The 27,592-nt window shown below is 38.6% G+C and overlaps 1 protein-coding gene across 1 annotated transcript; it reads left to right on the plus strand.

Moving 5' to 3' along the window:
• Window positions 1-720: 720 nt before the first annotated feature.
• Window positions 721-26,629, plus strand: Drg1 (developmentally regulated GTP binding protein 1). The gene is made up of 9 exons (XM_027953443.3): window positions 721-868; window positions 1,778-1,901; window positions 4,163-4,338; window positions 9,482-9,551; window positions 16,776-16,945; window positions 19,264-19,394; window positions 22,674-22,841; window positions 23,092-23,214; window positions 26,321-26,629. The coding sequence occupies exons 1-9, from the start codon at window positions 827-829 to the stop codon at window positions 26,418-26,420; spliced, it is 1,104 nt and encodes a 367-aa protein (XP_027809244.1). The 5' UTR covers window positions 721-826; the 3' UTR covers window positions 26,421-26,629.
• Window positions 26,630-27,592: the final 963 nt, after the last annotated feature.

Here is a 27,592-nt window from a genome sequence, read left to right on the forward strand (position 1 = left end):
TACATAGGTGCAGTTCTGTAGTTGTAACTCGTCCATTTAACATATCTCGGATATCGTTCCAGTCAGATCATAGATTTACTTTCACAAGACAGAGGTACTATTTTCCCCTATACTAATGAGTGTTAACGTACTTTCTTTGTAGTATTACAAGCTTTTGCGAATACCGGTTCTCTGGGAATTATTCATTCAATTGTGCACTAACTGTGTTTCACTATGTGCCACACACTCTACTCAGGGTTCCGGGTAAACAAAACATGCTTCAAAAATAGTTCCGAGTGATGGCATTTTCTTTTTCCAAGATGGTGAGATGGGCTGAAGACCTTTAAGCCAACTCAGTACCCAGCGATTAAAAAAAAGGGGCCCTGGACCGGGAGGGGTGGGTGAGGAAAAGGGATGGGGACGGAAGGTGCGCTTTTTAACCCGGTCCAGGCTCTGGAGTCTTTAGCACCGACAGACTCACTATAACTCCCCCTCCGCGCAAAGCCATTCGCAGATTGCAGGTCAGGCGGGGCGGGGCAGGGCAGAGCTGCGCGCGACCCTCGGCGCGCACTGGGAGGCCGAGACTCGGGGTAGCCTCTCTGGCCCCGACTCCCGAGGGCTCTATGACACCGCACTGGCTCGCGGGACAGGAAGGGGTCGGCTGAAGGGAAAGAGACCGTTCTACACTGTACATCTTGCAGTCAGCAGGTCCCGTAACTCTCGCGATAATTACGAAGTATTGCGCCTGCGCACTGCAGTGGCGCTTTGGCGGTGGAGGAGCGTTCACTGGTTGGTGTGTGAGGGGTGACTCTGTGGAGATTGCGTTGTACCCCCGAGACTCGCCACCATGAGCAGCACCTTAGCAAAGATCGCGGAGATCGAAGCCGAGGTAATGGTTGCAGCTGGGGCTTCGTTCTCATTCTGATAATCTGTTCCCCGACATTACACTTTGCTGTTCTCCCTTCAGCCACGTTAGGAACGGGCCCCGGTTCCCGGACTCCAGTCTGCCCGGCCCACGTTTGGCACCTTTAGCCCTTGGTTCACCTTCTGCTATGACGTTGTTTTTCTCAATTTTAATTTCTTGTCTCTGAGCAAAACTGAGTCCTTTCCCATACTTCGGTCTTGCCCCAGTCACATATTTCAGGATCTTGCCTCATTATTATTTGCTGTGCAATTCACTCTCCCCAATGATTCCCTTTTTCAGTGCATTGCTTCTGGCAATAGGATCTGAAAGTAAATTGGTATCTATTTGGTAATAGTTGATTTTTCCTGGTTATTTTGTGTCTTTATTGATTGAGGTGCACAGAACTTTTTAAAGCCAGGAAAGTGGTGATGCTGTTTCGCACGGGACATACCAGGGACAAGCAGTAAAACAAAGAATCAGCAATAGCTCTTATTTATTTATTTTAATATTTTTTTAGTTGTCAACGGACATTTATTTATATGCGATGCAGAGAATCGAACCCTGTGCCTCACACACGTTAGGCAAGCTCTGTCTACCACTGAGCCACAACTCCAGCCCCAGCAGATGGGTTTTAGTTTGTGGACTCTAATAGGAGGGACTTTGATCTTGTTTCCTCTTTGGACCTCATTTATTTATTCTGTAGAAAGGAAATTGAGCTGGATGATGGAGAGAACGAGAGTTTACTCTTTTTAAGTAGTTAAAATTGTTATACTGACATTAGTAGGACTTAGAAAACAAAATAAAATTTTGTCTCAGTGCTGGAGGAGCATTCTAGATATTTTACCCCATGGGAGCTGCTTCTAATTTATGGCTGTGATTTTTTTTCCTTTATAGATGGCTCGAACTCAAAAGAACAAGGCAACAGCACATCACCTAGGACTGCTTAAGGCTCGCCTTGCTAAGCTTCGTAGAGAACTCATTACTCCAAAAGGTGGTGGAGGTGGTGGGCCAGGAGAAGGTTTGTGTTTTTCTTCAGTATATTTTTTTGGATATAACTTCTAATCAAAACAATACAAAAGAATACATGTGGTTTGCATGTAATAAATATTTTTCTATCAAAAAATTTAATTTTTCAGGGCTGGGGTTTTGGCTCAGTAGTAGAGTACTTGCCTAGTGTCTGTGAGGCACTGGGTTCGATTCTCAGCACTGCATATAAATAAATAAAATATAAAGGTTCATCAACAACTAATAAAAATATTTTTTAAAAATTTAGTTTTTCTATCAAAATTCAAATTTTCTAATTAAAAAATTTTTAATTTTTTTTTAGTTGTTGATAGACATTTGTTTTATTTATTTATATGTGGTGCTGAGAATTTGAACTCAGTGCCTCACACATGCTAGGCAAGTGCTCTGCCATTGAGCCACAACCCCAGCCCTCTGAATTTTTTTTTTTTTTTTTTTGGTGCTGAGGATTAAACTCAGGGCCTGGTGTGTGATGGGCAAGAATTTTACCACTGAGCTACACCTCCAGTCCCTCATTCTGAATTCTTAAATTGTTTTTACTTTGTTTTACTCTGTTAGTTTCAGAGGCAAATAAATATTGTCTAAGTGAGATATGGCTTTATTATATCCTTCACTGATCCAAAATAGATTTATAGAAACCCATGAATCTAGGGCCTAGGGTTGTGGCTCATTGGTAGAGCACTTGCCTAGCATGTGTGGGGCACTGGGTTTTTCTCAGTACCACATATAAATAAATAAATAAATAAACATCAACAACAACAAAAAATTAAAAAAAAAATTCCAAAAAAATAAAACTGTGAATCTATACCATCAACAAAATTAATGTAAGTAAGGAAATTGATGCAAAGGGAAAATGAAGAATAAGAGGTTAAAGCAAGAGAGGTAGGATCTACATACCCACTAAAAATTTTTTTTTTTTTTTTTTTTTTTTGATACCAGGGATTGAACTCAGGGGCACAAAACTGCTGAGCCACAACCCCAGCCCTATTTTGTATTTTATTTAGAGACAGGGTCTCACTGAGTTGCTTAGTGCCTTGCTTTTGCTGAGGCTGGCTTTGAACTTTTGATCCTCCTGCTTCAGCCTCCCAAGCCAGTGGGATTACATGCATGCTCCACCATGCCCATCTTACACATATCCATTATAGAAGGGCCACAAATTGAACTTGTGTGCAACCATTGTAATAAAAGAAAACACAGGGGGGCTGGGATTGTGGCTCAGTGTTAGAGCACTTGCCTTGCATGCATGAGGCACTGGGATGGATCCTTATAAAGATATTGTGTCCATCCAAAAAAAAAAAAAGAAAGAATGAAAACAGGGGCTGTGGTTGTAGTTCAGTGGTAGAGTGCTTGCCTAGCATGTGTGAGGCACTGGATTTGACCATCAGTGCCACATAAAAATAAGTAAAATAAAGGTATTGTGTCCATCTACAACTAAAAATATTAATAAAAAAAAGGAAGAAGGAAAAAAGAAAACCCAGTCAGTCACACCATTCCCAGGTGTGGAAGACAAAGAAATCCCCTATTTTTTATATCAGGTATTATGTAACATATAGACCATTAATATATACACACACACACACATACACGTATATATGTATGTATATACTTATTTATATTAATATCTGGGATTGAACCCAGGGTTGCTTTTAACACTGAGCCATATACCCAGTCCTTTTATTTTTATTTTTTGTAGTACTAGGGATCAAACTCTGGGTCTTATGCATGCTAGGCAAGCACTCTACTACCACTGAGCTATATCCCCAGTCCTTTTTATTTTTTATTTTGAGAAAGGGTCTCACAAAGTTGCTTAGGGCCTTGATAAGTTGCTGAGGCTGGCCTTGAACTTATTATCCTCCTACCTCAGGCTCCTGAGTTGCTGGGATTACAGTTATGTGCCATTGCACCCAGCTATATGGCAGTTTAAAGTACAGTTTTTATATCAAACACTGTTTGAATGTTATGACTTGCTGTGGAGGAATTTTCTGAGCTTGAGTAACACTTTAGAGGTAAACTATAAAAATTTTAAGAAATAGGGCCTAGAGGGATTGGCAGCAAAAATGAGAAAGGAGTATTTTGTGTGTTTGTGTGTGTGTGTGTGTGTATGTATGTATGTAGGTAGGTATGTATGTGTATGTGTTTCCCTATGTTGTATGTTTATACTAGACAAGTGCTCTACCACTGAACCACATCCCCAGCCCCTAGATGAGTCTAAATAACTCAGGGTTAGCTCTTTTTTGTTGTTGATTTTTGTTTTAGGTTTTGATGTGGCCAAGACTGGTGATGCTCGAATTGGGTTTGTGGGTTTTCCATCTGTGGGGAAGTCAACACTACTGAGTAACCTGGCTGGGGTATATTCTGAAGTGGCAGCCTATGAATTTACTACTCTGACTACTGTGCCTGGTGTCATCAGATACAAAGGTGCCAAAATACAGGTGAGTTGGGCTTGCAGACAAAGGAAGGAAAGAAATCCTTTTTCCTTTTTTTTTTTTCCCATACTCAGGATTGAATCCAGGATCAAGTTACCACTGAGCTAAGTCCCCAGCTCTTTTTAATTTTTATTAGTTGTTTAGTGCCTCACTAAATTGCTGAGGTTGGTTTTGAACTTATGATCCTCCTGCTTCAGCCACTCGAGTTGCTGGGATTACAGGCATTCACCACCACGCCTGGCTAAGAAATCTAATGTTTATTTGAGAAGCGCTTTATTGGAAGCTCATTGTATGCCTGGTCTGATCTTTGATCTACTAGGCTCTTACTGTGTAGCAGGGAAGATACACCAATAAGTATATAAATACAGTAATACAATGAATAGTGCCTGTGAAAATACAAGGAAAGAAGGGACTAGTTTTTCACCTGAGAATGGGGAAAAATGATCTGGTTAAACAAAAGCTTCATGTAGAAAGTGAAATTGGAGGTGTGGATTGAATTTAAAATAGAATTTCACTGTAGGTCTCAGTAATAATGCTTCTAATCTCGGTGACTTGGGAGGCTGAAGCAGGAAGATTGCAAGTTTGAGGTCAACCTCAGGAATTTAGTGAGACCCTAACTCAAAATAAAAAAAAAATATAAAGGGGTGGGGATGTAATCAAATGGCAAAGCATCCCTAGGTTCAATCCTCAGTACTGAAATGAAACAAAACAAAACAAAAAAAGGATTTCACTAAACAGAAGGAAAAGTGCCAGGCAACAGTATTGGTGAATGTCTTTCTGTGATGTGAGACTCAATTTAGAGCAGGAGTAGTGGAAGGTGAATCTGCAAAGGTAGGTTGGGAATGAATAAAAAGGGCTTGCTTGAGGTCTAGCTCAGTAGTGAAGCACCCCCAGATTTAATTCCTAGTAGAGAAAGATAAAAGACAGGGACAAAAAGAGAAAAAAAGAGGGCAGAAGGAAATTGAATTTTAAAATTGTTTGTAGCTAACAGAATTTTTTTTTTTTTTAATATTTTTTTTAGGTGTTGATGGACTTTTATTTTATTCACTTATTTATGTGGGTGCTGAGAATCGAAACCAGTGCCTCACACATGCTGGGCACAACTGAGCCACAACTCCAGCCCAGAAAATTTTAATAAATAAGTAATGTGATCAGACCCTTTTGAGATGCAATTCTTGTTGTGAGGCCTAATGAGGTTGATTATGACTTGATTCTTTTTTGTTGTTGTTGTGTACCTCATGCGTACTAGGTAAGACATTTTTCTTAGATGATGGTTTTACCACTCCTAAATGAGGGGTTCCCCTTAGATATGAAAGAAGGTGTATGTAAAATATAGTGAAGCATATTCTTATTGACTGCATAGTGAAGAATGTTTGCCTTCTGACTGGGCATGGTGGCATATGACTGTATCCCACTACTTGGGCGGGTTGAGGCAGGAAGATTACAGTTTAATACCAGCTTTAGCAACTTAATGAGACCCTCTCAAAATAAACAAAGGGGCTTCAGTTCTAGTTTGAAAAGAAAAGTTGCATTCTGAATTTCATGACATTTGAATCTATGTTAAGGAATTCCCAAACTCCTGGTCTATTGCACCCCAAATGTCTCCGTTTGCTTGCTTGCCTACCCACTTGGCTGTCCTATCTGCCCCTCTGTCTGCCCTCTTTCTTTTGCTTTTTGTCTCTTTTATCTTTCTCTATTAGGGATTAAATCTGGGGGTGCTTCACTACTGAGCTAGACCTCAAGCAAGCCCTTTTTATTTTTATATTTTTTTTGTACCAGGAATTGAGCCCAGGAATGCTTAATCACTGAGCCATATCCTTGGCCCTATTTTGTATTTTATTTAGAGACAGGGTCTCTCTGAGTTGTTTAGCACATTGCTTTTTTGCTGAGGCTGGCTTTGAACTCATGATTCTCCTGCCTCAGCCTCTCAAGCCGCTGGGATAACAGAAGTGTGACACTGTGCCTGTCTTCTGTGTTGATTTTTTGTCTAGTACTTTTATTTTTTTGCAGTTCTGGGGATGAAACCCAGGGTCTGTCTTATGCATGCTAGGCGAGTGCGGTACTTCTGAACCACATCCCCAGCCCTGGTACTTATTTTTTGTACCATAGCAACTTCTAAAATTCCAACTTTTTGAAGATTTGAATCATTTGTAATTGAAAACAATGTAGTGTAGAATCTGAAGTTGAAATTGTAAGCTACTGTATCATTTGGTGTCTGATGCAAATTAAGAATTGCTGTGTTTCTCTTAGAAATTTAGGATATCTGTTGGTACCTGTCAGCTCACTATGGCACTCCAGACTCGACAGGTACATTGGTGTGGCATTTGTTTTTCTCCTTGTTGAACTATGCAGTGAATTGTGAGGTGCATTCCTGCTTTATTATAGAATCTTTTTTGTTGTTGTTGTTACCAGGGATTGAACTCAGGGTCACTCAACCACTGAGCCACATCCCCAGCCCTATTTTGTATTTTATGTAGAGACAGGGTCTCACCAAGTTGCTTAGTGCCTCGCTTTTGCTGAGGCTGGCTTTGAACTCGCAATTTTCCTGCCTCGGCGTCCCAAGCCTCTGGGATTATAGGTATGTGCCATTGTGCCCGGCTGTTTTTTTCTTTTCTTTTTTTTTTTAATATTTATTTTTTAGGTGTAGATGGACACAACACAATGCCTTTATTTTTATGTGGTGCTGAGGATTGAACCCAGGTCCCACCCAAGTTAGGCGAGTGCTCTACAGCTGAGCCACAATCCCAGCCCTGTTTTTTTCTTTTTAAAGACTGTTTTAGGGCAGGTGAGTTGTCATTGGTGAGTTGGTGGGGGAGGTATAGAGAATTAGAACTATTTATTTATTTAATTATTATTATTACTTTTTTGCAGTGTTGGGGATTGGACCAAGGGCTTATCCAAGCACTCTACCTCTGAGCTATAACCTCTGCCCTAGAACTATTTATTTTTAATTTTTATTTTTTTCTGGTTCTGGGGATTGAACCCAAGGACATTCTACCACTGAGCTATACCCAACCCTTTAAGAAATTAAAATTTTTTTATTTAAAAAGTTTTAACCAGTACTAGGGATTAAATCCAGTGGCATTTTATCACTGAGCTATATCTCCTGCCCTTTTTAAAAAATTAAAAAAATTTTGAGACAGTCCAGGCATGGTAGTGCATGCCTGTAATCCCAGCAGGCTGAGGCAGGAGGACCCGAAGTTCAAAGCCATCTTCAGCAATTTAATGAGGCCCTAAGCAACTCAGTGAGATCCTTTCTGAAAAATAAAAAGAGGCTGGGAATGTGGCTTAGTGATTAAGCACTCCTGGGTTTAATCCCTAATATTAAAAATTTTTTTTTTTTCTGGCTGGGTGTGGTGGTGAACGCCTGTAATTCAGTAACTCAGTGAAATTTAACACAAAATGTACAAATGTATTAGTTTACTAACTCTTACTTTTGTCATATTTTGGCAACCTCTTTAATATCTAGAAACTAGATATTATAAAGTTAGATCTCCTTTGTCAAGTATAACTATGTATATAGTACAGCAAAGTTAAATGAAATACATGTAACATACAAGGTAATGGATAAGCTGAAATTTTCTAGTATACTGTGACAAGAGTTTCCCTCCCATTTACCTCAACTCGGTGAGTGAGTATAGATAGTTACTGTTCAGAGGTGGTTTGAGTCCAAACAGTGTTTCTAGTTGTTGATAGACCTTTATCACATTTATTTATATATGGTGCTGAGAATTGAACACAGTGCCTCCCACATGCCAGGCAAGTGCGCTACCGCTGAGCCCCAGCCCCAGTCCCTCTTATCAGTTTTTTTTATTTATTTTTTTGTACTGGGGATTAAAGTCAGGGGCACTCAACCACTGAGCCACATCTCCAGCACTATTTTAGAGACAGGGTTTCACTGAGTTGCTTAGAGCCTTGCCATTGCTGAGGCTGGCTTTGAACTTTGAACTCGCCTCCTGAGCTGCTGGGATTACAGGCGTGCACCACCTTCCGCGGCCTCTCATCAGTTTTTTTTTTTTTTTAAATTTATTTTTTAGTTGTAGTTGGACACAATATCTCCACATTACTTCTTTTTCATGTGGTGCTGAGGATCGAACCCAGGGCCCTGCATGTGCCAGGCGAGCGCTCTACCACTGAGCCACAATCCCAGCCCCTCTTATCAGTTTTTAAAAGCTATTTACAAGAAGTTTCTTTTTATTCTACTTTTTTAAAATTTATTTTTATGTAGTGCTGAGTATCGAACCCAGTGCCTCACACTTGCTAGGCAAATGGTTTACCACTGAGCTACAACTCCAGCCCTTTTTTTTTTTTTTTCAGTTATTGTATATCTATCTACTTTATTGATGAGAAAGATAGGGTACAAAAAATGTAAGGCATTTTCCCAAGGAAAATAGCTAATAGGTCCCAGCCCTTTATTCTACTTTTTTTTTAATATATTTTTTTTTAGTTGTAGATGGACACAATATCTTTATTTTTATTTATTTTTATGTGGTGCTGAGGATTGAACCCAGGGCCTTATGCATGCAAGGCAAGCGCTCTACCACTAAACTACAACTCCAGCCCCTACTGAGCTACAACCCCAGCCCTCTACTTTTCAAATCTGTGAAGTTCATTTAAATATCTTAAAGGATGAGACTGTACACTGTGTACACAGCACTGGTAAATAAAATCACATATGTAACAATGGTTATAATCTGAGATATCTTCTAATATAACCATTTTGGGTTGCAGCTTCTCTTTCACTTCCTTCTCTCTACGTTCAGTTCAGTGGGTAAGTATAGAAATATGTAAAGCTTAAAGATGGTTGAAGAAATTGATATCCAAAATTCATTTACAGAGTCCATGTTTTCCTATGAATTTCAATACAGTGCATAAAATGTGCTAATTTTACTATTTTGTCCTACACTGGCAACCTGTTTAATACTTAGAGATTAGATATTATGACATTGGGACTCATTTGTCTATTCTATATACCATGAACACAGCAAAACAAAATGCACAAAACATACAGAAAAATGATGTTTGAAAATGTTCCAAGAATCAGTGTACTAACATATAATCTTTTGCAGTTGCTCCCTTCCACTGATTTTTTCAAATTTATAACCAACTGTTTCTTTCCTCTCCCTTCTTCCTGTGCTTTTTGTTGCAGCTTCTGGATCTCCCAGGTATCATTGAAGGTGCCAAGGATGGGAAAGGTAGAGGCCGTCAGGTTATTGCAGGTGAGTGTTCAGGGCTACCATCCTAAGATATCATTCCTTATGTGGTCCTGTTCTTCAGCCTGGAATTGTTGAGCTTAGATATTATACTAGGGTAAAAGGCATAGTTTTCACCTAATATCTTGACAGAGTAGAATGTCAAAACTTGAAGGGAGTGCTGGAATGTAATTCAGTGATAGAACACTTGCCTAGCATATGCAAAGCCCTGGGTTCAATCCCCAGTACTGCAAAGAAATACATAAATAATTTAAGTTGGGTGTGGTGGCACATGCCTATAATCACAGCAACTCAGGAGGCTGAGACAGGAGGATTACAATTTGAAAGCCACCCTTAGCAACTTAAAGACACTCTGTCTCAAAAAATGAAAAAAGGGATAGGGATATTGTTCAGTTCTTAAGTGCCTCTGAGTTCAATTCCCAGCATGCCCCTCTCCCCCCAAACAAAACAAACAAACAAAAAAATTGAAGGAGGGCTGGGGATATAGCTCATTTGGTAGAGTGCTTGCCTTGCATGCACAAGGCCCTGGGTTCAATCCCCAGCACCACAAAAAACAAAAAAAAACAAAAACTTGAAGGGACTTCAGGACCTCTTATATCTTCTGGACCCCCCCCCCCCCCAACTGCTTTTTTTTTTTTTGTGGGGGTGGGGAGAAAAACTAAGGACAGAAGAAATACTATGATTCAGTGTTATGCTGTTGGTGGCAGATTCAGAAGTAGAATTCAGATTTCTTGTCTCAACCCATTTTGAACAGGGTCTTACTGAGTTATCCAGACTATCCTTGAAAGTGTGATCCTTCTACCTGAGCCTTTGTGTAGATTCTCTTAAATGCTTATCTGCTTTTATCAAGGACACTTACGACTTCCCTCATGTTAAATCTAATGGCCAATTTATTATCCACATCTTCCTTTAAAACATGACAGTTCATCGCTCCCTCTTAAAACATTTGTGTCATTTGGTCAGTAGAAGACCAGTGTTCCTTTCTGGTCTCTTTTACTTGGTTTGCCCTATCTTTAAGATTTTTAAATGGATTGATTCTTTTCTTCTCTATGTTCACTCAGAATAGGAATCTCTTCTAGTTCCTATGCCTCAAATTCCTGAATATTTTTTCTAATGATTGTGAAATGTAGCACTTTACCCTCTTATGGACCTTAGACCCACTACATTGTATTTCTACTTAAAATATATTAAATTAATTATCTCCAACTTAATGTGTGAAATTGAATTCTGTATTTCTCCCCAACTTGCTCTTCCTCTAGTTTTTTCCATCCCACTTAAAGACACATTTAACTTTCTTTTATAACAAAAATTACTTTGGTTCCTCTTACATATTTCCTTTTAGTTTTACCTTCAAAATAAAATTGGAATGATTAAGCCACTTTCTTTTTCTATTCTTTTTTAAAAAAATATTTTTAGTTGTAGATGGACACAGTACTTTTATTTATTTTATATAATGCTAAGGATCGAACCTAGTAGCTCACACGTGCTAGGCAAGTGCTCTACCACTGAGTTATAACCCCAGTCCTCTTTTTTTTTTTTTTTGGTTCTCGGGATTGAATTCAGGGGCACTCGACCACTAAGCCACATCCCAAACCATTTTTTGTATTTAGAGACAGGGTCTCACTGAGTTGCTTAGCATCTTGTTTTTACTGAGGCTGGCTTTGAACTTGTGATCCTCCTGCCTTAGCCTCCTGAACCTCTGGGATTACAGATGTGTGCCACTCACCCAACCCCTCTCCTCTATTTTTAATCTTTTATTTTTTAGTTTTAGGTAGATACAATATCTTTATTTTTATGTGGTGCTGAGAATCGAACCCAGTGCCTCAAGCGTGCTAGGTGAGCGCGAAACCACTTGAGCCACATCCCCAGCCCCTATTTTTATTCTTAAGTGCAAAATATTGTGTTAATCATACTCAGCTCATGACAGGTTTTTTTTTTTTTTAAATATATGTTTTAGTTGTTGATGGACACAATACCTTTACTTAATTAATTTATTTTTATGTGGGGCTGAGGATCAAACCCAGTGCCTCACACATGTGAGGCAAGCACTCTACCACTGAGCCACAACCCCAGCCCATAACAGATTTTTAAGTGCACTGTATAAAGCGCTCTTGTTTTGCTTGTTTTATATTTACAACCCATTTTCTCTCCCCCACAGAAAACCATGCTGATGTGTTTAATGTCATTTTGTCTAGATATATTATTGTATTTCAATTGCTCCCCCGCACCCCACCATACTAATTTATAATTTGTTGCTTCTGTCTTTCTAATACTCTGTGGTATGTATCTATCACATTTTACTTGTCCGTTTTTGTCATTATGGGCATCTAGTCTGTGACCACTACCACAGCTAATGCTGTATATCAGCTTCATATTTGTTTCCTTGAGGAAGAACTTTGTGAAAATTTCTTTGGAATAGAGACCCATAAGCAGATTTGCTGGGATACATCAAATGTAAGTTCATGTAATGGTGTTGGGTTGTACTCCGGTATGGCTGTTTTAGTCTGCACACTATCAGCTTATGAAGGTTCCTGTTTCTTCTTTTTCAACCCTTTATCAGTTCACAGAGTTTGAGGCCATCCTTTATAAATTTAGCTACTACAATAGGTGTGAAGTGGTAAGTAACATTATTTTTGCTTGTATGTTTCTCATCACTAATGAATTTTTTTTGAAGGTACTGGGGATTGAACTCCAGGGCACTTGACCACTGAACCACATCCCCAGCCCTATTTTTTGTATTTTATTTAGAGGCAGGGTCTCACTGAATTGCCTAGGCTGGCTTTGAACTCACGATCTTCCTATCTCAGCCTCCCAAGCCTCTGGGATTACAGGTGTGCGCCACCACGCCCGGCATCACTAATGAATATATTGCATCGATTATATATTTATTAGATTGGAGTTTTCTGGAAATTTTCATATCCTTTGTCCATTTTCTTGTTAGGATTGTTGTCTCTTGTTTTTGAAGAATTAATTTCTTTTAAATTCTATATCTATGTTATGTAATGTGGTAGCTTTAGCCACTGACTAAAATACAGATTAATTAAAATTAAATAAAGCCAGGCCTGGTGGCACATGCCTATAATCCCAAGCCTTGGGAGGTTATTGTAGGGGGATCATGAATTCAAAGCCAGCCTCAGCAATTTAGTGAGGCCCTACGCAACTCAGTGAGACCCTGTCTCTAAATAAAATGTAAAAAAGGGCTTGGGATGTGGTTCAGTAGCTAAACGCCCCTGGGTTCAACCCCTAATACAGAAAAAAAAATGTTTGCTAGGTATGGTAATATACACCTTTAATTGCAACTAGAAGGGGTCTGAGGCAGGAGGTTCATGAAGTTGGAGGCCAGCCTCTCAAACTTAGTGAGACCCCGTCAGAAAGTAGAAAATAAAAAGGGCTGGGGATGTAGCTCAGTAGTAGAGCACTCCTAGGTTCAGCCCCCAGTACTGTAAGAAAAAATTGAATTTCCTGTCCTCAGATAAGCTACATTTTACGTTCTCAGTAGCCATATGTAAATGGTTACTACTGTATTGGATAGCATAGATATAGAATGCTTTTATCATCAGAAATTTTTTGGTTAATGTTAAGCTCTAGTTATTCCTTGTCAGCTTTGTATATAGCAAATATCTTGTATGTTAGTTATTTTGTTCAAAATGAGCTTTGTTCAGTAGAAATCCTTAATTTTATTTTTTTAGTTTTGTTTTGTGTGGTACTTGGATTGAACCTAGCACCTTGCTCATGCCAGGCAAGTGCTATTCCACTGTTTATACTCCCAGCCTCAGCGCGCCCTCCCCCCGCCCCTTTTTGTTTTGTTATCGGTATCATATATTGAATCCAGGGGCGCTTCACCACTGATCTTCATCCTTTTTTTTTTTTTTTTAATTATTAAGTGGTGTTGAGGATCAAACCCAGTGCCTCATGCATTCTAGGTGAACATTCTACCACTGAGCCACAACCCCAGCTCTCCCCGCCGCTTTTTACTTTTTATTTTGAGACAGGACCTTGCTAAGTTGCCAAGGCTGTCTTGAACTTGGGATCTTCCTGCCTCAGCCTCCAGCTGCACCTGGCTTAAAATTCTAATTTACGCCTGTTTTCTAAGGTAGTGCCCTTTTCTCATTCTCAGAATTTTTTGGATGATAATTTAGGCACTCTTAATTATTATTATTTTAATTTTGAATTTGAATTGTTTTATGGTATTTTTTTAATCAGGAAAAAACATAAATGTTAAAACAAGTATAAAAACTCCCACGTGGGTGCCTATAGGCCTGGCACCTGTAATCCCAGTGGATCGGAGGCAGAGGCAGGAGGATCACAAATTAAAGCCAGTCTCAGTAATTTAGTGAGGCGCTAAGCAACTCAGTGAGACCCTGCCTCTAACAAAATACAAAATAGGGCTAGGAATGTGGCTCAGTGGTTGAGTGCCCCTGAATTCAATCCCCTGCACCCTCCTACCAAAAAAAAAACAAAAAAAAAAACAAACCCAAAAAAACCTCTCCCAGACTTGGATACTGTGGCAGATACCTGTAATTCCAGTGACTTGCCAGGCTGAGTCAGAAGAATCACAAGTTCTAATCTATCTTTAACATTTTAGTGATAACTTCAGCAACTTAGTATTAACCTGTCTCAAAGTAAAAAATAATGAGGACTAGAGATAGCTCAGTGTTAAAGTGCCCCTGGGTTCAATGCCTAATAACAACAACAACAACAAAAAAAAAAACAAAGGAAAGAAAAACAAAAAGCCAACTATTAGAGTCCTTTATTAACTGTTTTTATGTAGCATCTGATTAAATGCCAACCAGATAGCAAGTCTTTGCTACCTTGAGGTGGGCAGAAATTTCATAGATAGGGACTAGGGTTGTGGCTCAGCGGTAGAGCGCTCGCCTCGCACGTGCGAGACCCTGGGTTCGATCCTCAGCACCACATAAAAATAAATAAGGGAGAGAATTGAACAACAGCAGATGAGGTAGAGAGGGAAGATGGGAGGGGAGGGAAGGGGAGGGGGGATAGTAGGGGATAGGAAAGGTAGCAGAATACAACAGTCACTAATATGCCATTATGTAAAAATGTGAGTGTGTAACCGATGTGATTCTGCAATTTGTATTTGGGGTAAAAATGGGAGTTCATAACCCAATTGAGTCAAATGTATGAAAGGTGATATATCATGAGCTTTGTAATGTTTTGAACAACCAATAAAAAAAAATAAATAAGTTAAATAAAGATATTATGTCCAACTACAACTAAAAAATAAATATAAAAAAAATTCATAGATGGGTCACTGTAATTATAACCACAAGCCACAAATGAAACAGTTGATAAGTGATATATTATCAGAATTAAAAACTTGTTCTTTGAAATGCAGAGTTAAAATGAAGAAGCAAGCCACAGACTCAGAGAAGATGTTAGCACCATGTCTGACAAAGCACTTGTCTCCAAAACATTAAAAACCTTGTTCAATAATAAGACAACCTAATTTTTTTTTTTTTTTTTTTTTGATACTGGGGAATGAACTCAGGGGCACTTAACCACTAAGTCTCATTCCAGCCCTTTTATGCATTTTATTTAGAGACTGAGTCTCACTGAGTTGCTTAGCTCTTCACAAAGTTGCTGAGGCTGGCTTTGAACTCGAGATCCTCCTGCCTCACCCTCTGATGCTTCTGGGATTACATGCTTGTAGCACTGCAACTGGCAAGACAACCTAATTTTAAAAATGGGCAAAAGAATCAACTCTCAAGATATATAGCCAATGAGGACATGAAAAGATGAGTCCGCCTCATTAATAATCTGGGAAGTGCAATGGGATATCATTAAATGCTGATAAGAATGGCCAAAGTTTTAAAAACAGAAAAAGTGACACCAAGTGTTGGTGAGGGTGTGGAGCATTTTACATGCTGCTGATGGGAATGCAAAATTGTGTAAACATTTGGAACATGGCTTACCAGTTTCTGATAACCTATACCTATGATATGACTAGTATTTATCCCAGACAAATAAAAACACATGCCTACAGAAAGTCTTGTACATGAATGTTTAAAGTAGATTTATAGATAATAACTTCACAAATGAAAACAACCTAGATGTTTCTCAACAAGCAAATAATGGGTGAACACATTATACAGTATGTATTATATAGAATATAAAATGGAGTACTGCTCAGTTTGTAAGCAGAGATATATTATTGATGTATGCACAATATAGTTGAATATAAAAACCATGCTAGAATAAAAGATCCAGGCACAGGAGAATATAATTTTATGGGATTCCATTTATATTAAATTCTGAAAATACAAACTATCTATGTTAGAAAGATAATCAGTAGTTGGCCGGTAATTGAGGGTGACAATTGATTAAAAAGGGGTACAGATGAACTTTTGGAGGTGATATCTTGATTGTCATGATTATATAGGTATATACATTTATCATCAAACCTTATGTTTAACATGAGTACATTTTATCTTTTTCAAGTTGTACTTCAATAAAGTTGATTGAAAGTATGTTAACCAGGCGCTGGGGCTATGGCTCAGTGGTAGAGCACTTGCCTAGCATGTGTGAGGCCCTGGGTTCGATTCTCAGCACCACATACAAACATAAATAAATAAAGGTCCATCAGCAACTAATAAAAATATTAAAAAAAAAAAAAGTATGTTAACCAGATTTTTTTTTTTTGCCCCTCTGGTGGTACTGGGGATTGAACCAAATGGTATTCTACCAGCTGAGATACATCCCCAGCCTCCCTGCTGCTCCCCCGCCCCAGACAGGGTCTTGTTAAGTTGCTGATACTGGTTTGAACTTGGGATTTTCCTGCCATAGCCTCCAAAGTCCGAAGTAGCTGGGATTATAGGAATGTGCCAGTATGTTCTGCTCAGATAATCTTGTTTTTTTAGAGTTTTATTTGTCTTTTAGAGTTTTATTTAATCTTCTTAGCTCTTCTGGAGTTTAGGTTATTGTTTGTGTCTTCATTTTTATTGTTGTTCTACTAAGTGTAGAACATTTGGGTAAATAAGTAATGACTTCAAGGTATACCTACAAAGTGACATCTGCTATATATCTTTGGTAACTTTAAGAACTTAGTGTATGTTTATGTACTTCCTAAAACAACAAAACAAAACAAAAAAAACTTTCATCCCCTCTTAAGTGTAGGCCCCCAAAACTCACCTCTGTTTTGAGTATTTGAGTTAATTAAGGCTTTATTGGACTTAGGGTATAATTTTTTTTTTTTTTTCTATTTTAAATCTTCAGTGGCCCGAACATGCAATTTGATCCTGATTGTTCTGGATGTCCTGAAGCCACTAGGACATAAGAAGATAATTGAAAATGAATTGGAAGGCTTTGGTATTCGCTTGAATAGTAAACCTCCCAACATTGGCTTTAAGAAGAAAGATAAAGGAGGCATTAATCTCACAGCTACCGTAAGTGAGGAAAGAGATATGGTATAGGCTACTGGAGGGACTGGAGCAGGAATTGGATTGAGGTGCACAGACATTGATATTTGGAAATTTTCTAACTTTTTCCTATACTAACTGAAATAACATAATTCTCTTATAATAGTAACTGACAAGAAAGACTTCCAGGTTATGAGATGACTTAATCTGTGCAACTTAATTTCCTCTTTTGGGTTTTATGTTTGTAGTTTATAGGAGTGTGGACCAATCTTATGCTTGCATGAAGTAGGTAGCTACCAATATCTGTGTTTTTATTTAACATGAATTTATAGAGCACGTACCAGAGGCCAGGCATCGTCTTCAGCTCTGGGCAGTGGTTGGGGAAGCAAAAGCGGGAACAAAGTAGACAAAGATCTTTTCTCTTGGGTAAAGTGGTAAACACAATTAGTAAGTAAAATAGAGTAGACAATGATAAATCTAGGAATGAAAGTAAAGAAGGGAAAGGTGATAATGTTGGTATTTGGGTTGGATTTTTAAGTTTATCGTCTTTATTGTGATGACATGACAGTGTGAACCAAAGTCTATCTTGGGGAAGAGGGTTTTATATAGCAGAAATAAGTTAGGTGTGCATTGAATGAGGTGGCTCATGCCTGTAGTCCCAGTGGCTTGGGGGGTCTGAGGCAGGAGTATTGCGAGTTCAAAGCCAGCCTCTGTAAAAGCAAGGCACTAAACAACTCAGTGAGACCCTGTCTCTAAATAAAATAGAAAAAATAGGGCTGGGGATGTTGCCCAGTGGTCAAGTGCCTCTGAGTTTAATCCCTGGTTTGCCCCCAAAAAAGAAATAGCTAAGTGTAAGGCTCTAAGGGAGATCATGTCTTTGTTAAGACTGAAGACCAGCTGAGTGAGCAAGTATAGAAATATTTAGAGATATAAAGTCAGTCACAGGATAGGGCTATACATGCTATTACTTTGCAAGAAGTGAGTAACTGTCATTTGGTCTGATCTATGAATTACCCGTGATTTGACTTAGGTTTAATGAGATTAAAATGGCAGTTGTTTTGAGAATACACTGAATTGAGTTAAAACCAAAGCAGAGAAATCATGTAAGAAGTCATCACAGTGATTCAGTAGAAGAAATTATGACTTCTTAGACCAAATTTGTAATAGTAGAGGAGATAGAATGATAGATAGTGGAAAGATTTTGAAAAGTACACAGTAGTAGTTATAGCTGGGTTCAATTACAGATTGTGAGAGAGATGACTGAAGAGTTTTTTTGTCCTGAGCTGGACAAATGAACTCATTACTAAAATGGTAGGACTTGAGATGGGGTTGTGGCTCAGTGGTAGATTGCTTGCCTAGCATGTGTGAGGCATTGTGTTTGATTCTCAGCACTGTATATAAATAAATAAAATAAAGATCCATTGACAACTAAAAAATATTTTTAAAAAACCTAATTAGAACAAATAAAAAGTAAAATGGTAGGACTGTGTGAAGAATAGATTTGGAGGTCAGGATTTGGGTTTTATATGCCAATTAGACATCCAGCTACTTCTTGTCAGGGAAGACATATGAATGATCTAGGCAGGAGATCTAAATTTCATGGTTATTATGTAAAGCCAAGAGCCTAGGTGAGATGATTAAGAAAGTGAGTATAAATAGAAAAGAGGTTACAGTGATAGAGCACTTGCTTAGCAAGCTCGTGGCCTTGGGTTCAATCCCCAGTATCGGTGGGGTAGTTGTGGATTGAGGTCCTGCAAGAAATAAGATTTCTCAGACAATGAGGGAAAAGAAAAGCTGGAAAAGTTTACAATCTTGAAATACAAGTAAAGAATATATACTTCAGATAGGAGGAGTGATCTATTCTGCTACATGCTGATTCTCAGTCATGGAACTGAGGACTGAGACCTTTCTATTAAATTTAAAGTTCTAACATTCAGGTGATTGACATAGGTTTTAGCTGTCATGCCCCAGATTTTCCCCCCTATCCTAACATAATGTTTGAATTTGAGTATTCATGTTTCTTTCTGTATTAGTTTGCTAGGGCTATGGTAATAAATCCCCTATCTACAAATAATCACATTCTGAGATACTAAGGATAGAACTTCTACATATGACTGTTAGGGGATAAAGGTTAAGGTTGTGGAATAAACAGTTCGGCCCATTAGCACCTTCCTTGAGTCTGGAAAAATTTTTAGTTTTTAATTTTTACTTATCAAAGGTTAGTTACTCTTACGTGGTAATGACTTCGCTAATGACTCTGTACCTTAGGTTGAATAATTTAGGCACATGGGTAGGTGTTCTTATTCCTCTACCCACATCAGTCATTGTTTGCTATGTTGATTCAGTGCCCTCAGAGTGAGCTGGATGCTGAAACTGTGAAGAGCATTCTGGCTGAATACAAAATTCATAATGCTGATGTGACTTTGCGTAGTGATGCCACAGCTGATGACCTCATTGATGTGGTGGAAGGAAACAGGTACTGAATGAATGTGCAGTTTGGGCTTGATTTTGAATTTGAAGAAGAAAATATTGGATCATAAATCTGGCAGATATAAATTCTAACTCCAGTTGTGCTATTGTCTCCCCGCAAACTCTAACCCATACTTGGTATTGAATCCAGGGGTGCTGTACTACTGAGTTATATTCCCAGACTTTTTTTTTTTTCCTTAAATATTGAGACAGTGTTTTGATAAATTGTTGTGCCTTGAACTTGTGATCCACCTGCCTCAGCCTCTATAAATGTGCCAGGTATATATGCTGCTATCCTTTAAAATTTTGATTTCTTTCTCTCTCTCTCTCCTTTTTTTTTTTTTTTTTTGTAATGGGGATTGAACCCAGGGGCACTTAACAACTAAGCCACTATCCCAGTCCTTTTTAAAATTTTTATTTTGAGACAGGGCCTCACTATGATGCTGAGGATGGCTTTGAACTTGTGATCCTCCTGCCTCAGCCTCCTGAGTTACTGAGATTATAGGCATGAGCCATTGCTCCCAGCTTTCTCTTTCCTTTTATTTGAACCCAGGGCCTTATGCATGTTAAGCAAGCACTCAACTACTGTATCCCCTAGTTGTGATACTATGTTAAGTCATAGTGGGTTTGATTTTATTTATTTATTTATTTATTTATTAATATGCTTTTCTTTTTTTTAAGAGAGAGAGAGAGAGAATTTTAATATTTATTTTTTAGTTTTTGGCGGACACAACATCTTTCTTTGTATGTGGTGCTGAGGATCGAACCTGGGCCGCATGCATGCCAGGCGAGCGCGCTACCGCTTGAGCCACATCCCCAGCCCTTGATTTTTTTAGCTGTAAAATGAGGGATGGGTTTTAATTTGTAAATTCTTACTTGTTCTACAAATTGAATGATGATCAAATTCCCTATTTTAGGGCTCAGTAGGTAAGTGCCCCTTGTTTAATCCCCAATACCAAAAAAAAAAAACAAAACCCAAACAAATAAACAACAACCCATCCCCCCCCTTTTTTTTTGTAATGGGGATTGAACCCAGGGCACTTAACCACTGAGCCACATCCCCAACCCTATTTTGTATTTTATTTGGAGACAGGGTCTCACTGAGTTCTTTGTGCTTCACCAAGTTACTGAGGCTGGCTTTGAACTCGCAATCCTCAGCCTCCCAAGCCCCTGGGATTATAGGCGTGTGCCACCACACCCAGCCCATTTTGTTTTTTTGTAGTGAACTAGGTTGTCCTCTAAATTGTCAAGTGGTGGTTGAAGATAGTAGGTAACTAATTCTGCTCTCCCAGAATTAATCCGTGTGAGAAATCATATAGGTTGTCCTATAGAAGGTGAGAAGGCCAGCCTTGTCTATCCAACCCAAGAATATGTAGCTGAAACTTTGTTCCTTGAAGTGTTATTATTAACACTTTAGTAATTTAAACTGTCAATGGATAGGGTTCTGAGGAGGTCCCTCCAAAGAGGAAACTGGGGCCTCACTCGTCCCTGGGTGGATTCTTAACTTTTTCTGCCTGAAAAGAATTCTAGAACCTGTTAGAAGCGAGCCATAAGCAAAGATTTATTTAAGGACAATAAAGGTATGCACACCCAAAGTCAGTGTGTGGATACCCTTTGCTTTTCAGAGAAGAAAAGACGAGTGACATGCCAAGATCAAGCTCTCTGATTTTATATATATATTTTCCCTGAAAGACGTATGCAGATTTTCTAGGGGCTGGGGTCGTGGCTCACTGGTAGAGTGCTTGCCTAGCACTTGTGAGGCACTGGGTTCTATCCTCACCACAATATAAACATAAATAAAAATAAAGGTATTGTATCCATCTAAAACTAAAAAATTTAAAAAAAAATAAAAAGAAAGAAACATGTAGATTCTCAAGCAAGCTTCTTTGGAAATCAAGTCCCACGATAATCCTTCGTATTTGATAGTCAAACTATTTCTCTTTGGTCAAGAAGCCAAGCCATAAATCATTGTGTAAGTCTTTGAATCTGGTGACGTTTAAATTTACTGTTTTTTTATTATTTTCAAATTGATTTGTTACAAGCATATAAGCTGTAGATTTTATTCATCTAACTGAAGAGTCAGTGTGATTGGTCATGCTTGTAATTCTTTTTTTTCCTTTCCCTGAGAGCCTACCTATCTAAAGTTTACTCTTAAAAGTTATTCCTAGTATTTAAATATAATATTTTTCAGTTTCATTTCTTTTTGTTAGATGAATTTATTTTGTTAGATGAATTTATCTCATTTGAAAACAAAAACTATTTAGGCATTAGGCATTTTATGAGGTAACAGAAGCCTGAGAAATAATGGCTTGCCTATTAGTAATCTTAGCTGCCACATTAATTGTACACTAGAAATATAACATTGCTAGACACTGTGCTTAAAATTTTTTAAGATCTTTAAAAATTCTCATATATTATTAGAAATTATATTCTTGCTGTCACAGTGGCACATGCCTGTAATCCTGGTGATTTTGGGAGGCTGATGCATGAGGATCACAAGTTTGAGGCCAACCTCAGCAATTTAGTGAGACCCTAAGCAACTTAGTGAGACCCTGTCTCAAAAAAAAAAAAAAAAAAAAAATTGCTGGGGATGTGGCTCTGTGGTTAAGTACCTCTGGGTTAAATCCCTACTACCAAGAATAAAAGAAATTATACTTACGTTCTTAAGCTAGGCTTGGTGGCACATACCTAATCCTAGCAATTTGTGAGGCTGTGGCAGGCAGATCACAAGTTTGAGTCTAGTCTCAGCAGTTTAATGAGCCCTTAAGCAACTTAGCAAGAACATGTTTCAAAATAAAATATAAAAAGTATATGAGGGGTGGCTAGGGTTGTGGCTCAGTGGTAGAGCACTTGTCTAGCATGCTCGTGGCACTGGGTTTGATCCTCAGTACCACATAAATGTAGAATAAAGATATTGTGTCCACCTAAAACACAAAAATATTTAAAAAAAAGTATATGTAACTTAGTGATAGAGCATCCCAGGTTCAATCCCCAGTACCTCTTCAAAAAAAAACAAGGAAGGAAGAAATTATAATTAATTCTTAATATAGTTTTGTAGAAAACCAATCCCCCAGCAACTAGCTTCATGCCTGGGCTAGGGCTTGAGTTACTTCTCAACATATGGTTGAGTCTTTGGTTTTTTACTTATTTTAGTAGGAACTTTTTTTTTTTTTTTTTTTTGGTAGCTACTTATGATCTAGAGTCTCTGATTTGGGATGTCACAGTCAGGCTGGCAGTTGTGTCCACAGCTCCAGATTAATAACTTGTTTGTCTTCTACTTCTACAGGGTTTATATTCCCTGTATTTATGTATTAAATAAGATCGATCAAATCTCCATTGAGGAATTGGATATCATCTATAAAGTGCCTCACTGTGTACCCATCTCTGCCCATCACCGCTGGAATTTTGATGACCTGTTAGAAAAGATCTGGGACTATTTAAAACTAGTGAGAATGTAAGTCTTTGTGGATGGGGTAATGTTGCTGTAGCAATGAAACCAGTCCTAAAATGATGTCCTCAGGTTTGGTAACAAAATGTTTTTTCTGGATGTAGAAGTAAATTGGTTCCTGTTGTCTCCTGGGTCATGTTGAGGGTACGCTGTTCCTCAGGTTGGAGATTATCCTTAGAGATGATAGAAGGTTGGTTTGCATTCAATACATGATCCATTTAAGAAGGTGGCAATCTTTATGCCTTCTTTATTCTAGTTACACCAAACCCAAAGGCCAGTTACCAGATTACACATCTCCAGTGGTGCTGCCTTACTCCAGGACCACAGTGGAGGATTTCTGCATGAAGATTCACAAAAATCTTATCAAAGAATTTAAATAGTAAGTATCATGGTTGTGGTGCCTTTTCCTTGTGAGCACCTGAATTCACTAATAATAACTCTTAGGGATATAACTTAAAGCAGTCAGGTAGCAGGGAACCTGTACAGTGTTTGGTTAGAATTCTGTAGTGTTTCTTAACATCAGGCCTAGTTAGAGCTAGCAGAGCTCCAGAAGCCTCTTTGGAGGAGTTGATTATACAAAGGGCCTTGACTTGCCTTTATTAATTTATCTTCCTTTTGGTAAACACAAATATTAATTTTTCCTATCAGAGTCATACTGGTCAGCACTGGTTACTGAGTCCCCCTTTAAACTTTAATAAGCATGGGTGAAAGCCCCCTGATCTCTTGCATATACTTTTTCCTGCTGATTATAGGCTGTTTTGATTTTGTGGTACTGGAGAATTATACCCAGGGGCGCTTAACCACTGAGCTACAATTTAAGCTCTTTCATGAGACAGGCTGTCACTAAGTTGCCCAGGCTTATCCAAAGCTTGTGATCCTCCTTCCTCTCCCTCCCCAGTTGCTGGGATTACAAATGTGTGTCATTGTGCCTGGTTGAGGCAGGAGGATCAAAAATTCAAAGCTAGCCTCAGCAATAGCGAGGCACTAAGCAACTCAATGACACCCTGTCTCTAAATAAAATATAAAATGGGGGCTGGGGATGTGGCTCAGTGCCCCTAAGTTCAGTCCCCAGTATCTGCCCCCAAACAACAACAACAACAACAGAATAGGACCTAAACATTGGTAAAATGTTATTAATTAGAACTACAGACCTTAATTTGAATTTTTCTTTTTTTTTTGTACAAATTGTCCTTTTTGTGTTCCAGGAAATTACATGGCATCTACTTGTTATTTCTCCTTAGTTTTCCAGTTCTAGTCTCCCAGTAATATTTCCTCAGACTTTTATTGTTTTTGACCTTGACACTTTTGGAAAATGTTTGCTTGTTATTTTGTCAAATGTCCCTCACTTTGGGTTTGTCTGACTTTTTCTCATGATTGAAGTGAGATTATACATTTTTGGTAGGAATACCACAAAAATGACTTTGTGTTCTTTTGAGTACATACCATGGGATTCATGATATTGACATATTTTACTGATGATATTATCTTGGTCACTTGGTTAAATTGGTATAGGCTGGTTTTCTCTACTGTGTAAAGAAGGTTTTTTTATTTTTGCATTTGATAAATATTTTGAGGTAGATACTTGACTTCAATTTTTGGGGGAGATGGGTATTGGGGATTGAACTCAGGGGCACTAGACCACTGAGCTACATTCCCAGCCCTATTTTGTATTTTATTTAGAGACAGGGTCTCACTGAGTTGCTTAGACCTCACTTTTGCTGAGGCTGGCTTTGAACTTGTGAACCTCCTGAGCTGCTGCTGGGTTGAGGTAGATAGATACTTTGAGACTATGCAAATTTATTTTCTCTTCATGTTTTTGCTTTCTGAATGTAGCATTTATCTGTAACATTTATTAGTGTGGTAATTATTTCCCTCTTTAATTTTACATTTATTTATTGGAATTCTGAGAGTTATAGCTATGCCTTCTCCTATATTTCTTTTTTGGTATTAGGGTTTGAACTCAGGGGTGCTGAGCCATACCCTCAGTCCTTTTTATTTATTTTTTATTTTTTTGGTACCAGGGATTGAACTCAGAGGCACTCAACTACTGAGCCACATCCCCAGCCCTATTTTGAATTTTATTTAGAGACCGTGTCTCACTGAGTTGCTTAGCACCTCAGCTTCCCAAGATGCTGGGATTACAGGTGTGCGCCATTGTACCTGGCCCCTTTTTATTTTTTGAGATGGGTCACTAAATTGCTTAGGGCCCAAGTTGCTGAGACTGGCCTTGAACTTGCAATCCTCCTGCTACAGTCTCCTGAGGTGCTGGAATCACAGGCATGCACTACCATGCCCGCCTATTTATCTGTTTTTAAAGTAGTATCTTAATATTTAGTGGATTCTTTTTGGAATATAGATTTTTAAAGGTTTTGTTGCAATGATAATAAAATACCAGTGTATCTTTTTATATTTTTACCTGTTGATTTGTAGTTTCTGTGAGATAGGTTGCAGTTTTGGGTTTATTAATTTCTATCACTAGCACAAGGTATTTTTTGGGGGTGGGTGGGTACTGGGGTGCTTAACCACTGAACCACAGTCCCAGTTCCTTTTTATATTTTATTTAGAGACAGGTCTCGCCACGTTGCTTAGAGCCTTGCTAAGTTGCTGAGGCTGTCTATGAATTCTCCATCCTACTGCTTCAGCCTCCCTAGTCACTGGGATTACAGGCATGTGCCACTGTGCCCAGCAAGGTATTCTTAATATTGGCAACCCATGAATACACAATACCTTTATATACTCTAGGAAATCAGGAGGAAATAACAATTTCTTGATAAGAAATATCTTCCTAGGTAACTGAGGAGTGAGACTCTTATTTCTTTTAGTACCCACTGATATTTCATTAGATCCAATAAATGCTGTAACAGCCTATAACATTGTATCTATGGCAATCAATTTCTAGTCTGAATTTTTTTTTTTTTTTTTTTTAGTATTTATTTTTTACTTATAGGTGGGCACAATGTCTTTATTTTACTTTATATGGTGCTAAGGATAGAACCCAGTGCCTCACACACGCTAGGCGAGCACTCTACCTCTGAGCCACAACCCCAGTCCCTCTACTCTGAATTTATCAGGATATTTTTCTACAGCAATCCATGCTTTGTATTTTTAAATCTTTAAATTTGGAGCTAGGCTCTTCACATTTTCATTTGTGATTTTCTCCCCACCCCCATGACTTGAGCATTCTAGGCAAGTATGCTGTCATTGAGCCACATCCCCAGCCCTTGTTTTTGACATTTAAACTGGCTGTGGAACAGAGGAACCATAAAACTTCCAAAATCTTTGCTGCCTTGTATGCAAAGGCTCCAGTGTATCACTCTGTTCAGGAAGATAAAACCTGTATCTTTGAGTGTGGTCTGGGAGCCAGGTCTGTAGCTTTTAAGAGCTAGGAAGCTAACTCTGAGAAGGTTAGTAACCAGGCAAATAAGGCAGAAGCTAAGTTATTATTTACACTGACCATTGTTTTTTTTTTTTTTCCTTCTAAACAGCGCTCTGGTCTGGGGTCTCTCTGTGAAACACAATCCACAGAAAGTGGGTAAAGACCATACACTGGAGGACGAGGATGTCATTCAGATTGTGAAGAAATGAAACCTTTTCTTTTTCCATCTGTGGGGGCCAACCACAGCAACTTTCTCTATGACCAAGCACCCTACTTCACCCCTTCTGTCTTTGGCAGCCACTGGATCAGAATACAGGGGTGGGAGATGGAGGCACACAAATTATAACTTCAGTTACTTTGGTGTCACCTTCTATGTTGAACTGCATAAAAGATCTCATAGCCCTGTTGGCTTTGTGGAGTCTGTGTGTTGTTGTCAGATTTGTTTGGGGATATACTGAATAAGGAAGGATGTGTACAATGAGGTAGCTACAGAAATACTTCATTGCTTGGTCTTAAATGTGAAATGGATAAAAACTTGACATGTAACATTTGATGGTTAATGGTGGGAGATCCTTCCAACTAGATAAAGGCTTCAGTCCTTTTAGTTTTTGAGAGAGAGAGAGAATTTTTTAAATATTTATTTTTTAGTGTTCGGTGGACACAACATCTTTATTTTATTATTTATGTGGTGCTGAGGATCAAACCCAGTGGCCCCGCGCATGCCAGGCAAGTGCGCTACCGCTTGAGCCACATCCCCAACCCTTTAGTCCTTTTAAACAGTCTTTTCCAAGCTGGGCATGGTGGCACACACTATAATCCCAGTAACTCTAGAAGCTTAGGAAAAGCATGAGTTAAAAGCCAGCCTCAGCAGTGGAGAGGCACTAAGCAACTCAGCGAGACCCTGTGTCTAAAATACAGAGGGGAGCTGGGGATGTGGCTCAGTGGTTGAGTGCCCCCAAATTCAATCCTAGTACCAAAAAAAAAAAAAAAAATTAACAGATGTTTCCAAATGATACTGGAGACAGGGATAAGTTAACTGATTATTCTCTGCTATGCTGGCCAATTTGGGGAGATGCAATTGAGTAAATTACTGTGACCAGGCATATTTGGGTTTGTCATGCAGCTCCACCTCTAATTAGTTGTGGAACCCTGGAAAAATTGCTCAGTCTTTGTAAACCTGTTTTCTCATGTAACATGGGGATATTAATGGTGATTGTTATTAAGGAAAATAGTATTTATGAAATTGCTTAGCATTGTATTTGGTATAGAAATACTCAAGTGAAGGTTGATACCTGTTATCATTGGGCCCTTTGTTTTACTGGGCTTCCTGTCTGTTGTAGTCAGAGCACAGCTGTATATCATCAATGTTGGGCTAATGTTA

This window comes from Marmota flaviventris, chromosome 1 (genome assembly GCF_047511675.1).
Source record: "Marmota flaviventris isolate mMarFla1 chromosome 1, mMarFla1.hap1, whole genome shotgun sequence".
Lineage (NCBI taxonomy): Eukaryota > Metazoa > Chordata > Mammalia > Rodentia > Sciuridae > Marmota > Marmota flaviventris.